This window comes from Acartia tonsa, chromosome 3 (assembly GCF_053477335.1).
Source record: "Acartia tonsa isolate MP-2025a chromosome 3, ASM5347733v1, whole genome shotgun sequence".
Classification (NCBI taxonomy): Eukaryota; Metazoa; Arthropoda; class Copepoda; order Calanoida; family Acartiidae; genus Acartia; species Acartia tonsa.
In genome coordinates, this window is record NC_137262.1 from 18,699,192 (window position 1) to 18,716,153 (window position 16,962).

General features: G+C 30.7%; 2 protein-coding genes across 2 annotated transcripts; both read right to left on the reverse strand.

Moving 5' to 3' along the window:
- Positions 1 to 8: 8 nt before the first annotated feature.
- Prim1 (DNA primase small subunit) lies at positions 9 to 5,631 on the reverse strand. Its single transcript, XM_080153016.1, has 12 exons — positions 5,504 to 5,631; positions 5,053 to 5,135; positions 4,551 to 4,682; positions 4,166 to 4,267; positions 3,652 to 3,768; positions 3,395 to 3,500; positions 3,057 to 3,174; positions 2,644 to 2,743; positions 2,023 to 2,136; positions 1,572 to 1,698; positions 1,133 to 1,234; positions 9 to 435 (listed from the first exon to the last, which is right to left on the reverse strand). Exons 1-12 carry the CDS (start codon positions 5,546 to 5,548, stop codon positions 340 to 342), a joined length of 1,242 nt encoding a protein of 413 aa, XP_080009142.1. The 5' UTR covers positions 5,549 to 5,631; the 3' UTR covers positions 9 to 339.
- Cdc45 (cell division cycle protein 45) lies at positions 5,569 to 15,018 on the reverse strand. Its single transcript, XM_080153015.1, has 18 exons — positions 14,883 to 15,018; positions 14,442 to 14,497; positions 14,051 to 14,128; positions 12,692 to 12,805; positions 12,154 to 12,242; positions 11,851 to 11,940; positions 11,543 to 11,662; positions 11,120 to 11,273; positions 10,882 to 10,931; positions 10,494 to 10,566; positions 10,183 to 10,305; positions 9,806 to 9,962; positions 8,470 to 8,585; positions 8,228 to 8,266; positions 7,768 to 7,839; positions 7,284 to 7,408; positions 6,431 to 6,521; positions 5,569 to 6,147 (listed from the first exon to the last, which is right to left on the reverse strand). The coding sequence occupies exons 1-18, from the start codon at positions 14,947 to 14,949 to the stop codon at positions 6,091 to 6,093; spliced, it is 1,671 nt and encodes a 556-aa protein (XP_080009141.1). The 5' UTR covers positions 14,950 to 15,018; the 3' UTR covers positions 5,569 to 6,090.
- Between the last annotated feature and the right edge of the window lie 1,944 nt (positions 15,019 to 16,962).

The window sequence follows — 16,962 nt, forward strand, 5'->3', positions numbered from 1 at the left end:
AAGTAAAGTTTTGTGTTTGTAGTTCTAGGTTTATTTCATAATAAAATATATTTGGTATTACATATTATTACAATAGGTATTGGTTATTTATCATGTTTAAAAAATTCTTCTTAATAAATAACTCTTTTGCAGTAAAGGATTTTTAATTAAAAACTTTTTTGCCACTAAATATTCAATCAGAATAATAATCATTTAGAAAAGTTGTTTCCTGAACAAAATTTCAACAAAAAAATTTGAAGTTCATGTTCTTTAGTTTCGAAATCAACATATTACAAAATTATGCCCTATTTAACTGAGGTACAATAAATGCATAAAATATTATAAAATATCTTTAAAGATTCAAAACTCCATTGATTCATCACTTTTGGCAATTAATTCTCCTTTCCAAGATTTGCCTAAGTTAGCCAAAAAATCTTCGAAAACATTAATACACACCTAAACACATAAGATTAAATATATAAGGGAAGCTTCACATATGTCCACAGATGGTAAAGGCCATTGTAATGACATCCCTCGCAATACTACATGTACAAGAGATATAAGAGTTGTATGAGTCAATATGATTATTTCTCTAAATCGACTGGACAGATAAGATTCTCCTTTTTAAGGAAACTTATTTTACGGAACCACCGATCCCACCGAATTTTTTTTTGCTTTTTCTCGCCAAATAAACAATTTTGCATCATTATTTTTTTCCAGAAAATTTCCCATATATCTTCTTTTAACACTTATGATTTTCTCCATATTCAAACATTTTCAACATATTCAAAATTTTTTTTAGTGCAAATAGGTATTGTTGAAAAAAAGTTAATTATAGAAAATTGTCTACCTAATTTGGCGAGAAAAGGCAAACTAAATTTCGGCGGGAAACGGCGGTTTTCGGCAGAAGCAGCCATTCCGCCGCTGTTTATTCACAGTTCCATAGTGTACCTCTTTAAAGCAACTACTATACTGTAACTTATTTAATAGAGTTTCTTTGACTTTTAGTTTTGGTTTCAAAAAGAGTCACTTCCGCCCCCTCCCTTTACATTTTTCGTTTATTCCAAAAATAATTATGAATTCAATATTTCTAAGCAAAATTCCCTTAAAAACATATATATATATAAAATCTGGTTAAATAATATAGAAATACCTTGAGTGAAGTTTTCTTGTAATCCTTCATTTTCTTCTGCTCCTCAGTGGCAGTGCTGGTGAACTTGTCTATCTCATCTAGCAGTTGAGATACTGTTGGCACCTGAAAACAAGAAACGTTAAGAAAGGAGTAATTTCTATGTATATTCTAAGTAAGGCATTAGTTATTAAAATTACATCGTTTAAATGATTTAGATGTCTCACACTAGTGTTATATAATAGATTTCACAAGAAAAGAATTTCTTGATCAATTTGAAAACTCAAATGAAGGTATTAAATCTGTTCAGTGTGATAAGTAGCTACAGAATATATAAAGTTTACATGTTATATATAGAAATAACTTTATAATAAGATTTATCCTTTTATAATAGCCAATAGAAGACTTGGAAACTAACAAATAACTACAATAACGAGTAGCAATGCTATTCTAAAATACTGACCTCCTCTGGGTTGAATTTATCCACTAGCAAAGGATCAAAGGGGACACAGATCCTACCAGTCTTGGGGTGAACACAGAAAGGAGCTTTTAGCAAATGGTTCATACCCTTCGATACAGCTATATCCAATCTAAAGAAGAAATAAGTTGTTTCATTAAGTTCATACACAATATACATCTAATGTAAGAAATAACACTTTAATAAAGAGAAATATACATATTCATTTCATTTCTAAATTGCCCTATGATTAATACCTAAATTCTTTGTTTCAAAGGAATTATCAAATACATTTTAAGTAGGTACATATGTAAATAGTTTAATTAGAGTATTTAAAATGATTAATACTACCTATTTTTATCTTAATTTTTCATTTTTGCCAAGAGATTTGCATTAAACCTGTTAATATAAACTTAACGTCTTTAGTATGGCTAGAACCCAAGACAAACAGACCTACCTTGGATACGCAAACTGCAGCATAATCTCCTTGAGAATGGCTTTGCTTGTCTTCCTTTTCTTCCAGTCTCTGGTGTTTACATAGTCGCTCACTTTACTGTTCAGCTCATTCCATCTAAATCAGTTTTGTTAGTAGTGAAGTCAAAGATTTATGTACCTGGTAACAATGGATATATTATTACTTGGAGGTTGCACCAGATTTTCATGTACTCTAAAATAGTGATACTTCCCAGCTGGCTAGTAATAACGAAAACCCCCTCCCCTCCTACTGAATGAACGTACAGACCAATAAATAAGGTCCTTATTGGCAACCTAAATTGACGATAACTTTTCTCCTGTCTATATATATCGACGTATTATATGTACAGTTTGTTTTTATTAAAAGGAACAAAATATTTGCCTTATTCAAGTTCAATCCACTTACCATTGCCAGAATTTAATAATAATGAATATCTATTTATCTTCATTGACGTGGGACATTTTGCATCAGAAAAAGTTTTATGGTTTTCAACAAATTATGCCTTAAAAACAGATTTTTCAAAAGTGCCTTATATTTGTAGGTTAATGGACCATGACCAAATAAAAGGGTGTGCAGCAAAAATGCAAAGAATGATTTCTATACCTTGTAACACTAGAGTTATGCTTCTGCATAGTCTGTTCAAGATCATTCTTAAGATCTGTGTCACTGATTAAATCCAATACTTTGTTCCATCTTCCGTTACCTAAATTCAATAAAAATCTAAATTAATTTAGCATAAGATACTTGAATTTGTAATAGGGTAAGTATGTACTTGCAGGTTAAAGTCTGCAGTATATCTCTATGAAAGCTTTTCTTATCTAACTGACCAATATACACAAAATAGCTATCAAAATTAACAACAACAAATAAATCATTAAAATTAATTTATTAAGATTTTAAATTCTATCTGAAACTGAAATGCTCCGTATTCTTTTGTTGCAACTTGCTGCAATACCTATAAACTAAATTGTCAACAATATTCAATTGGCAACATAGCTCCTCTACTGAATTCTCACCTAGAATATCTTGATCCTCAAGGCAAAGTTGTTGGAACCCATCCTTGATTATCTTGACTGCTCTTTCAACAGAAGGATGAACACCAGTCTCGCCTTTTAGGTTTACTTTTCTAGTAACCTGAAGAATAATATCTAATAACTAATTTTAATTATTTTAATACACAAATGAAATAATAGGCAAGGGTGTCCAGTAAAATGTATTCTCTAAATGTCCATCTATTTATTAAAGTAGGTTACGACATTAAAGGAAAGGGCGATACAAACATAAGTAGGTGTTTAAAGATTTAACAAAAATAATTATGGATTTAATCAAGATTACTTTGAATAAGAAGTTATACCTGATCACCACCACTGACTAGCTGTAGGTATTCTGCAACAGCTGAGCGCGCTTGACCGGAAAGCTTGCGAGCAGCAGGGTCACACACCCAACAATGGATACCACGTCTAAGAAAATTAAATTTTAGTCTTTGAAATTTTTTATCTAAATTGTCATCCAAGAAAATCACGTTTCTCTCTTTAAGTAACAGACACGGACAGATATATTTGTAATTATAGAGTAGTTTCGCTACTAATAACAATCCGTTTACAATTATACCTTCCAGAGTAGACCCACAAAATGTTGGAGAATCCAAAATCTTCGGTCAGTGCAGAGTTGAGAATTTTCACAGCCACTGTCATATACCTCCAACATTTCTCACAAATACTAGCACCACTAAAAAATATTTAGATTACAGAAGAGCAGGGTGGGCATACAAAAAACCCACCCACCCAATAAAACCCCCATAAAAACCCTTAAACCCCTGGGTTTTTAAGGGTTTTGGGTTGGGTTGGGCTTTTTAAAAAAAACCCTGGGTTTTTCCCCACCCTGCAGAAGAGTTTAGAATATTTCTAAACACTTTCCCGCAAAAGGGGTACATTTTGCTGTTTTTGTGAGGAGTGTAATACAAATATGAAAATTGGAGAACACAGTTTTCTATATACAGGCGCCAATAAAAAGGGTAGGTAAATCAAACCTATGAAATACGACCCAAAATATCAACACACCTAAGATTAGTCTCTAGAAAGCAAAAAGGAAATTATGAAAGATACTATACAAAAAGTTTACTTACGAGCAGCAGTTTCTGACGTCATCATAATCAGTTAAATCAATATCAAATACTAGTTCTCTTTCCACAGGGGTGAAGTTTGTCATTCTTTGGTGCTCTGTGGCTCTAAACAAAAATAAAATCAAAGAAATGCTTTGTAATTGACATCAACTAAAAAACCAATCAAAGTTTCAATCTAATTCTTTGTAGTAATGAAAAATACAAAATACTATTAAAAATTGAAAATAAACCTTTTCTTTTCAATAATAACCAAGAAATTACATTTTTTCTTAAGAAATTTGATGGCCATTTTTCTCTGAAAGCATCCCAGAAATCATATTCTACAACAAATAACGAACGGAGACAATATTAGTTTTAGAGAAGCTTAGCTACCAGAAACGCCACTAACCTGCCATTATACACAGCGCCAATGTCAATCTTGATGGGGCACTTTTTCTTCAGGGAAGTTTCAAACTCTGCTTGGTTTGTAAAAGTCAAGTATCTGAGGTATATATCACCCTCCAGAGTAAAGGAAAACTCTCTAGAAATAATATTAGTTACAAGCACTGCTTGTATTGTTCCAAGTATCCTAAATCGATGTCGCCCTCCAGAGAATAGGAAACATGGCAAACGACATCCATCAAGTACCGAAGCACAAAAAAACTCATGGAAAGACAAAAGACAAATAATCTAGAAGATAATCATATGATAATAAATATTTAATAAATCTTACAAATCACAGAAGTTTTTCTGAAACAATAGCAGCCAAAAAAATCACATTTCTCTTATAACTTTACAGACCGACAGAAATAGTGAATTATAAAGATAAACTTTACTACCAAAAATACCTAAATTAAGGATTATTTACAAAAAAAAGAAAATATCTGTACAAGATAAAAAAATAGGTATACCTGTGAGCTAGGTAGTTCTTATCTACATTTCCATAGGACAACCATTTGATGAAATGGGAATAGGGAAACAGCCTCTTGTAATACTGAACAGAAAATAAGTCAAAATCAAATGCGACTGAATTTACGAGAGATGTTTTAATTGCTGCTTTCATACTAACATGTCATTAAACTTTAATAGTAAGAATAAAATAGATGCTTTGGTCCATAAACACATGCAACATACAACGCTAGATACGGCTATCAGACAAAAGTCGAAAAATTATTTTGTTTGGTTGTATAACATGTAGAGACTTTATGTGCATAGGACATTGTAATCTACTGAAAATTTCAGCTTTCTATGTTAAATTGCAGACGTGAAAAAACATTTCCACAATAGCGTTACGGACTGTCTGACGAACGGACAGATAAAGTGAATTACAACGTAGCTACAAAGATATTTTTCTTAGCCAACCTGCGGTAGCAATTCTTGCAACATTTCTGGACTAAAACTACCCATTCTTATTTTCTATGCCTCAATCTGAAATTATCATGTTACCAAAATCATACATAAATTATTACGGTCACCTTATTCAATAGTTTAAAAAATCTATTATCTAATGATAAAAAACATTACAATTACATAAAATACTAGTCTTAGGATAAAAATGTAGGTTATTGATTGAAAAAAAAATATATCTCAATCTAAACTATGTAAAATCACATTATCTAAAATTGAATTGGAAGGAAAAATATAACTATTGTAAAACATCAAATATATGTACAGTACATTTAATAAAACAGGTACTAGGAAGTTTTAAAATCATGAATAGTGATAGTGCAACTAATGAAAGAAATTTTTAGCCTCCTAACAGTTCAGCCTTAAAAAAATTATAGAATACTTATTAAAAAAGAAAAGCATTAACTCTAAATATCAATTTGATTATTTATAGCTGATAGTTAAGACTCTTTTTTGCAGTTGCACTATCCCTTAATTCCCTGACTTGAACATAGAAAAGAAGAAAGAAGAGAGACATGCACAAATTATTAACAATGTTTTGTTTATGACAGCAACCCGACCAGACCATCCAGGAACTTGGATCTATCTTCTGTTTTTATCTAGAAAAAAAGGTACATATGTATTAGTAATTTTGTTTATCTTTCTATTTAATTGACCGGAGGTTTTCCTGTTTGTGTGTCTTTAGATCTCGCTAACCACAATGCCGACAAGGTTCTTCTTTACAGTGAAGATTCTTATAGGTTTATGAAAGATTTATGACTACTTTGCGATCAAATGATCTGTTTTTTAAAATGCTTCACAAGATATTACTCAATCTAAAGGTTATTTTCTCCTTTACTCTATACATAATGAACTTTGTCTGTCATCTATTTCTAAGTATACCTGTATTAAAGATGAATCCCAGTAGTCAATGAGAAACCTAGTTTGTGTATTCTTAACCGTCTGCTCGAAAGCTTTGCCGAAAAAGTTTTTCCTGAAAATATATTTCATTTTTGACAACAGTAAAATTCATTCCTAAGTCAACTTGGCACGATTCATCTCTATAACTAACAACCTATATAATATTTTTAGAAAATAAACATGGAATTTATGATATTTATAAGAGGGGGGGATGTTTTGACACATTTGCGTAAACAGTGAGTATAGGCTTTATCTTTGGACTGAGAGGATAGGTTATTAGGGATAAAATCATTCTTATATAGATAAATTTTCCCAAGTTTTAAGATTTTTTGGATAGGCCTCCAGGTTTAAGAGCTACGGGCCTCCAGGTTCAGGAGCTGTAGGCCTCCAGTTGGTCTGTGGACAGGTAAAAAAAAATATTTTTTTGAAAAGATAGAGGCCAACTTATTAAACAAAATATGCATATTTTGTTATATAAAATGACCTCTAACTCTTCAAAAAAAATTGATTTTGGTTTTCACCTATCCAGAGACCACATGGAGGCCTATCCAAAATATTTTAAAACTTGGGAAAATTTATCAAATAAGAATGATTTTATACCTAATAACCTATCCTCTCAGTCCAAAGTTAAGCCTATACTCACTGTTTACGCAAATGTGTCAAAACTCCCCCCCCTCTTATTTGTTACTTATTTATGGTTAATTGTAATTCGAAGTCCTTTTATTTAGTTTTACTATTATAGTTGTTGTAAATAATATTGTTATTGTCTTGTTTCTAATCAATTTTGTTTTATTTTTTGTTGCTTCCTTAAGCTATTCCTACTAAAACTACTTGCCTAGTTTTGTCATTGAAGGGAGGTATACCGACCACAACACTTAGCCCATTCTTCTCATCCACAGGGGCAACAAGAATAAGAGGTAGGTCAGCTGCTTTACGGCTGCGAGAGTTACTTATGTGTCCCTGAAATAAAATAATTTTATTAAAAAGATTTTTTATATTTGCTCAGTCGCAAAGTATGTTATTCTTTCATCTAGTCGATCTTAAGTCCAAACACAATGGCAACAAGCACACATCTTAATAATCAAAATTCCATAATTTCCATTTATATTACAGAGAAAAATGTTTTTCAATCGTCCATTCATTAAGATAAAAAAAAAGATATTTTGTTCTAACTTTTCAACCAATAAAACTTATTATTTGAGGAGATTCTCTATATAAGGCATGCTATTATTGTTGTCACTGAATTATCATACTATGATACTAAAACAACATTGCACGAAATTGTCCTTGTTACTAATATTAGTTAATGTAATATTAACCTGTTGTAGGAAGTAAGCCAGAATTTTGATTGTGCTATGTCTGGACAGATAACAAATGTTTGGAGTTCCTTCCTACAAAAAAAAAGTTAAAAACATTTATCTAACAGTTTTACTCCGTTTTGTACTTAATCATACATAAGACGTAAAAAGGTACCTTATTCTTGGATATGAGAGGTAAGGTTGTATTTTTACTAATTTGAATTTTAAGGATCATGAAACTGACACACTTTGTACATAATATAATAATGCATGAATTAGAGACTTCTGGAAATATAGTGATGGTTGTCAGATGTTATTTGTCCTAGTACACTGTGTAAGAGTTCTAGATCGCTATAAACTGAACCATATAGAAAGGATTATTCAAGACTTAGGTATTCTTATCTATTTTGTATGAAATACCTTTCAAACAGTGAATATTTAAATTATTTTTTTATTATAAAAAAAACCTAAATATATTGACCTGAATAATGCTGTAGAGAAAAGGTCCAGCTGAAGTTATCTAGAAAACAAAAGTTTAAACAATTTCAAAATACACAAATGCAAGCTCAATATGAGCATATCTTTTAACATTCGAAAAATATCTTTTCTAAAAATATTATCAATTTTTTATCTGTTAGAATTATCTAGCTATTAAGCTTATAACACTCTTACTTTCTATACAGTTAAGCTTATGATTTAATAACAAGTATTAAAGTTGCAAACCTGTTTTGAATCGAGAATATTTTGCGCCATTTTGACAATTGCAACAGTTTGATCTCTAGCTTTTTCAATGGCTTCAGATAACTTTGCCGAATTGGTTCTTGACAGCATATCCAAACCTTTACAAAAATTATATTTTGCTTAACTCTTTTGAACCAATCGCTACATGATAAGTAGCACAGCAACATAAAAACTAATAAATAATATTTTAGATTAAGAACAGCATTTTATAATACAGTAATAATATAGATTTGGTGTGTGGGCGAGGACGTCATTATTCCTAACTTTTAACAAAGTGCAGCTGGAATTTTCTATGGATTAATTGAGATATCAATCAGGTTAAAACTGGAGTAAATAACTAACTATTAAATATCAACCTGACTTGCTTATGTTAAAAATCATTAACATAACATTTTTGCGCATTATTTTAGCTGCCTCATACAAATAACATTGTAATATGTGATAAATATGACTTGCAGTCTATAAGTCGTCGCAACGCCAAAGAAATTTAAGTCTACGCAATTTTTTGGCAAGATTGATCTATGTCAGTCTTGTAATCCTATAGTATAAAGTATTAAGGATTTTTTGTCTAAAGATCTCGGAAACTGCTATTCAAACGTAATAATCCAAGATTCTAACTTGCATTATTATCTTAGGATGCTTGGATCCACTTCACTGCAGCATGAAGATTTAATGAGTATTTACAATTAAGAAAATCAAAGCCAAAACATCCAACCTATCATATTTTATTTTATCGAGATTATCTTAAAGACATTTTAGTGATTTTAATTAATTTTAATCCATTTTATCAATCTCATGATTTTATCCATAAAGTATAATAATAAGGCATCCCATTTCTAAATCATAATAAGGACATTTTTAATTAATTATGAATTTAAACTAATCACTGGAGCCTCTGTTAGCCTGTACCATAAAACCTTGTACTCAATTATTGTGATTTGTGATTGAAGCTAATAGCAATGTTTTTGTACACAAAGTTTTGTGTTACACGTGTACGGGGCTCCAGTTCTTTTTATCCATTCAGATAAGGATGAATGCCCTGGAGTAATTTGGGCGCTTAAAGTTAGACTACAACATTTATTTCATCTGTGGAGTTTGTACCTGGCAACTGGACTAAAACAACAAGGCCTCCAGCCAGAGGTCTCTGTCTACCTAGCCCATCAACATTGCTAGGCAATAAGCTTCACATCACAGGTGTGTGTTTACGAAAATGGGTAATTCTTTTCGGGCTATTTTCTGATATATACGTTTGAATGTATTCCTTATTAGGTAGTTTTTTGTACTTCTTGATTCTTTTAGTTTTCTTCTAAATCATTACCTTCATAAACGGCTTGTTTAGGATCAAAGTTAGCATCTCCGAACTCGAGAGTAGCACCCAAAGCCTGAACAAAATCTGTGGCGGCATATTTGTGCTGGTACCCGAACTGGCAACTGAAGGTGTTGTGGAAAATGTCTTCGAGGTCATATTTCTCCATCTAAAATAACATTACTGTAACCCTGTAGGCTGTAACTCTAATATTTTTCTATTTTGAGTTACGTAGCTTCTCTTAGCTATAGTATGTCTGTGCATCAAAAAAAAATCATACGATATTTACTGCATTATACCTTTCTTCTTACATAAATATTTTATACCTAAGCTTGTAGCAGCTGCGAGACTAATGTGAGTATCCTAGTATCAATAAATAATAGATTTACCTTGGCTTCAATAGCCCTTGGAACTTCATCCCTGATTTTAGAATCCATGAAATTATATTTCTGTTTACATTCAATCAAAGGTATTCCAAGATCTGCCAAAAAGTCTAACAGCAATCGTTCACCCTAAAAATAAACAAAATCAATTATTGATGATTGAATCGATCTAAAACCGTTTCTCCTCCATTTTATTTAAATCTACTATGCACCAAAATCAGAATCTTACACTTAAGTTAATTTTATTTCTATTCTTGTATCCCAAATCATAGTAAAAAAATTACCTACCTATGTCTATAAGTATATGGTATAGTTACCTTAATTGAAAATAATTTGAACTTCATTGCAGTGTAGGCCGTGTGTTTTATTGATTCCATTAAGGTCCAATGTCTGAAAGATGTACTATTTAAGTTGTTTTTTGTTTGTTTGTATATTGCATTTGTAATTAATCTACAACTCTTTAATTTTATTTTGTTGTTTGTATATTGCATTTGTAATTAATCTACAACTCTTTAATTTTCCAATTTAATATTTTTTCAATTTTTTCAAATATGCATTTTGAAAATATTAAAATAAGAAGATTACCTACCTTCCTCACATTTATAAAAAAAAACCTTTAAATCAATTTTGAATTTCAAATCTTTATTTGATTGTTTTCTTTTTACTTATTGCAAATTATTTTTTATTAAACTGCATATCTGTTACCTCAATAAGTTAAGTTTAAGACTTCTTTCAAAACTGATCTTCAAACATCCCTGAAAATGATATTCAGAATATTCAAATATGTCTTACAAGGTTTTCAAAAAAAAAATCCACAAATTCGAATATATATAACAGGCCAATTTCTATTTTATTTAAACTTTTTTGCTCTTGATATCTTCATGATGCTGGCTTTAAAAAAAGGCCGATATTATTTTTAAAATTTTTATTATTGCCTCCTTACCTTTGGCAGCTGATCAATCGGTGTACTGTTCAGCCTGGCAACATGATTCTGAATTTGTGAAGAGTCAACCAAGTATTTTTCTTCTTCAATTTTGTTAGAGACCAGGCACTCTGTAGATCCAACTATGGCCCACCACAAGAGATCATTACTGTCCCTGAATCAATTTAATTTTGAACACAGCAGTATTTAAAAATCAATCAGGCATAATTTCTTCTTTCTTTATTTGAAAAATAAAATATTTCTAGGTATATTTTCAATTAAGTAGGAGTTAAATCAAAATTAAAATGGCAAGCAATCTCAGAATTAATGGAGTTATTTTGATTAAAGAACTAAACTGTATGTACAGAAACAGTTTCTACACAAGCAAACAGTCTAAATCATCGAACCCATAAACAAGAAATATAGTCTGTAATTGTATGTTACCTTTTAAGTTTCCAAGAAAGAAGATAGAAGAGTAAGGCCGTACTGCTGCCGTATGAACTGTACTGCATGTACTGAAACAGGATGCGCTGTCGGTTTTCCTCCCATTCACGCCGATCCCGCCTTTTTAATATTCCTCCTTTAGATTTACTTTGAAAAAAGCAAAACATTTTTGTTTTATCATTTGTTGTTTTAAGACATAGGTGTCCATTACTTTTACATTCCACACCTTATTGTATCAAAACTATGGGAACGGCTATTTTTATAAAGTAAAATTATTTCACAGGTAGCTAAGGGAGAAGAATTCCTGCCTTTTGATGAGGGCAGATTCATCATATCTTGGTCTCTTCTCTCCATATTCATCCTCCTCCTCACTCTCTGATTCTTCGGAGTCACTGTCTCTAAAAGATTATTTTTGTTATGACTTTGTTATAAGTGTGGCGAAATGTATGTGTTTATGTTAACTTATCCCTATGCAATGATTTGTTATCATTTTTACCTAAAAGGTTACAATATTAACTACTTAAACGAATACAACAAAAATAAAACAGTAATAATCTAAACAAAATGAATGATAGTAGAGAATAAACCAGCTGAGTCAATAATAATAATACCTGAAAATCTCTTGATATTCTGGCAATAACTCCTCAGTGTCTTGTGGGTGGAGCAGTCTAATTTGACCATCATTGTATATGTTTGTTACCTAGTTATAATAAATGTTATATTCAAGGAAATGTATATCATAAAAAAGGATGTCATTGCTGCTGTACACTGCACTGGCAGAAAGTCGAGATCATACAGAGAAAAATGAGAAAAAAATCAGTGTCGATATAAACAGAAATATCTGATTTATGTTGGCAAGAGGGACATTTCGTCTAAAAAAAAGTATTTTTTATCAAACTTCTTGATGATCAAGATCCAAAATAATCATTATAAGTAAAGATTGAAGTTTTTCTGCATGTTGGTATACATAATAATGTTGAATTGGAACTGGTTTCATCAAGGGAAGATATATGGAAAGTTTTATCCTTAATTAACTTAGTAAATATTTATATATATAATCAAATACAAACAAACCATCAGAATCACCTAAGTAACGTGAAAAAACATCAAAATCCACTAAGTAAAGAGAAGAAATATCTATTATATTACCTCAATGGGTCTGTGATAATCAGCAACAAAGATAGTTACATCATCTTCCAAATCAAAGAATTCATACAGATCCAAAGTTGCGCCACAATTTATCATCAATATGTATTTGTATCCCTACACAAAATCGAAATTTTAAAAACCCCTTGTATTAATCAATTTACCGACACAATAAAGATAGATCTAAATAAGAATGACATTTCAGCTACTTTAATTACATAGACCACATATTTTTATAACTAAGAGTAGGTTTATCAGTTATGGAAAGAAATTTGTTTACTTGTATTTTTGTGAGTAAGCAATATAAAAACTCGATACCTATAATACACAAAATAGAAAATTTTTAACTTTTTGTATTTTACGTATTGTTAATAAGTACCTACACAATCAGACATAACTAAATAATCACTGCGGCCCTGCAGCGTAGTGTAGTGTATCTTTTGTAAACAACTTTAGTCAATGCGATATTTTGGCCAAATCCCGACAAAATTTATCCTTTTAGTTGGTGTTAAAAACATCATATCTTTGGTCTTATTTAAGATAAATTAACAATTTTTTTGCATAAATAATTTAATCATGGCCTCATTTATTGTTTTTTATAAAAAAAATTAATATTTAATTTTTTTTAGGGCAATTGGAAGTCCTTAAAAATAAGGTTTTTTTGAGCGATTACTATTAGCCCAAAAATAGTGCTACCATTACACGCAGCAAAACGCGGCAACAAGACATGCTTAATAATGAGTGTGCAAAATTTCATTAGATTTTATCCGTGGGAAGTTCACCCCATCTCACCCCGTATGAGGCATACTTTTTCTTACCGTTTCGGTTTTTCCCCCCTGGCGGCTTGGGGGTGGGCAATATTTTTAAAATTTAAACCAAATGTTTAAGACATTTTTAAGACCTTTCCAAAACATATTTTAGATTTCTTGTAACTTAAGTATTACTTGCACTTCAAATTTTCAAATTTTTGAGCAATGTGTTTGAATTTCTCCCTCCCTGCGTTAAGTAAAACAATACGATTTTTTTATCAAAAATTTGCATATCTTGGTAAAACAACAGTAGAATTGATGAAATAAATTATATTTTTTAATTTTCCTATTAAAATACATGCAATCCCATTTCGAAAAAGGAAAAAAATAAGTCATAACTCCTAAAAATAAAAAAGTTATGACAGTTTCAACTGTTAAGGTCAAGATTTTTAAGCCAAAGATACGCTAGGGCCACTGTGTAATAAATGTTTTAGATACTAACATTATGAGAAGAGCTATAAATCTACCATTTCCCTCAAAGGTTAAGTAACCTGACCTGCAATTAATTTAATACATAATACACCAATTTCTATCAATATAAAAAAACTTTTACCTCTTTGTGTTTGTTATATTCATTGTAAAGATCTTTCTTTCCAGTGATAGGTAGGAGAGTGTACAACACATGATCTGTCTATAATCAGGATTTATAGAAGATGTCAAATTTGTGAGGTAGGTAGTTTCTTTATTTTTAATTAGTTCTTTTAAGATAGAATAATGAATAATTTAAGTCCAAAGATAAAGAGTTTTTATATCTTGAATTCTTAAACAGTGGTAAATTTTGGGTTTATCAACAACGAAATATCTTCAAGATTATATTTGTCGATATTGTTTAGCTTTTCAAGGAAGTTCTTCATTTAAGACCATGACTTACGTAAAGTTGTAAATTAGAGCAAGGTAAAGTAACTAGACTATGATTGCTACTTAAATATATTCTATAAATATACCTTAAATAAATTCTGTAGAATTTTCATAGAGCACACTGAATCGACATCATTGTTTACTAAAATAAACCGCTGTGTAAATTACATAAGAATGATAAGATTGTAATTTTCTATTCGAATACCACCTGATAAATATTCATATACTTTTGAAAAAGCATTACTAATAATCATGCATTTTATAAAATTATATTCATGCATTTATTATAGTACAATAAATGCTATTAAGAGAAAATAAGAAGCTTTTTTAATTAATTTAAACTGTTTTGGAGTGAAGACCGACCTCTACCCGGCCTCATTAAGAATAAAAATAACGCTACTTAAGTTGGATATTGTGGTTTTGAAATTAGCATATTAGGCAGTTGTCATCGTAGCTACCTAGCTATATAATTAAGAAAGTAATTAATTCAGATGGTAAATAAATATATGAAAGTTGTATTGACTTACCAAATACTAAGACCCTGTCGGCCTTAATGAGATTGTAAAATTCTTTCTGTAAATCTTGCACAAACATTTTGCTTGTTTAATTTTCAGTGTTCGGCATTTTAAAAAGATCAATCTAAAACAAATTTCTGAAATAAAGATGAGGCTTGTAAACATAATCATATCCCACTTCATCAATTTAATTAAAAAGTGAAAAATTACAGATAAAAGCATTTTAAGTTTAAGTGTTGTTTTTTAACTCAATTATTTCTAAATTATGATTGTTTTGATTTTTGGCGCGATTTTGAAATTTAGCGCATTTGCCGCGTATATCATGTTCTGACACCGGAGAAAATGTCGTCTGCGTTTACAAAAGTTAGGCTTTTTACGTCAATACTAAAATAAGTCGACGAGGCTTTCACAAAATATTTTTACATTGTAATTTTTGTTGGGTGTCTTTTGTTTAAAAAATTAGATTTTTAAAAAAATTGTTTAATCGTCGACTTTGTTTAATCCAAATCAAAAACCTCTTAAAGAATTTAAAGACCTTTAACCAATGATGACTCAGTTCGAAATAACGTTGACCAATAATATTCTTTATTATGAAGAATTAAAAGTTGTATTGACCAATGGGAAAGCGAGTAGGAAATTATATTTCACCAATACAAATATTTGCCATACACACAACTTTCTGCTGCTAAGATATGCATGTTTTCTTTTCGGCATTTTATCAATTTCATAATTTAAGAATATATATCGAAATGATGATAATTTAGCATTATTTTTACGTTCATCAAGTATTTTACTATCTTTAGCATGTTAAATTATGTTTTTCACGCGATCGTATGTTTGTCAATATAAAAAATATTCATTCCATTCAGTGGCGTGCGAAGCACTTTGTCTAGGGGGGGGCATTTTGAAGATTTTGTAAAATTTTGCCCCACCCTAAATCAAAGTGCCCCGGGGGGGCACTTTGCTTTAGGGGGGGGCATTTTGATTATATATACTAATTTTAAATAAGGGCGTTTTAAGGGGTGGGATTATTTGATTATGGGCCTTCTAGTCCTTATCCCTTCTTCCCCATCCCTATTTCCCATTTATATCCTCCATCTCTTCCCCCCCTCTCTTCTCCCCCATCCCTTCTCCCCACCCTGCAATGACCGAAGGGAAGGGAGCTAGAAAGCATCTTCGAAAAAAAAGTACAGAAGATAATTTAACCTTCCAATTTAAAGAGCATTAGTTTAAATAAATATATTTTTTAGGTAGAAAAAGTCACAAATCCTTTTTCTTGTATGTTGTGTGATGACAGTCAAAGTAAATTACATACTAGATGCTCGGAACAAGGAGAGATTTTATTTTTTTGATATTATAATCCACAAAAAAATTTATTGTGCTATAAAATCCAACGATATATAGAAAAATAAAAAAAAATACTTGTCCTTTCATCTACTGATATGAAAATCTCTTAGAAATATGGAAAACTTTGGGGTATAGTCTCCTTTGTGGCAACGCCTCTTAAGGGGCATTTCGTCGTATTTTCATAGTAGCTTTTAATAGTTTATTATAGGTTAAGTTAGGTTAGGTGATTTTCCCGCAGGGTTAGGCAATTGGCCCCACAGGGGCTATAAATAGGGGAAAAGCTACTGTGAAAATATGAAGAAATTAAGAGGCAATGTCACGAAAAGGACTATACCCGAAATTTGATTTTGATACCCTTAGCTACAAAAATTTTGTGAATTGGACCAAACAATGGGGGAATTGTGAAAGATACAAAATTGCCAAAAACGTCCTAAAAAGCAGTCCGACCTCCAGAAATTTATAATATTTAATTATTCTCCATAATGTTGGGAGTGTTAACATTAAGTTTTAGCCTTCTATCTTTAATTGCAGTTAAGAAAATTACATTTCCCCATTAGCATTACAAACTGACAGCCATAGTTATTATAGAGAAGATAAAAAGTTATATCAAAATATCCTACCCTCTTCAAATGGCAATTTAACAATATGTCAATTTTTCATGAAGTGGTGTTTTCAAGGATTTATTAGGGCAGTGTGCAAAGCACACCGAAAAATATTTATTTTCTCTTTGAACTAAAATCAATTA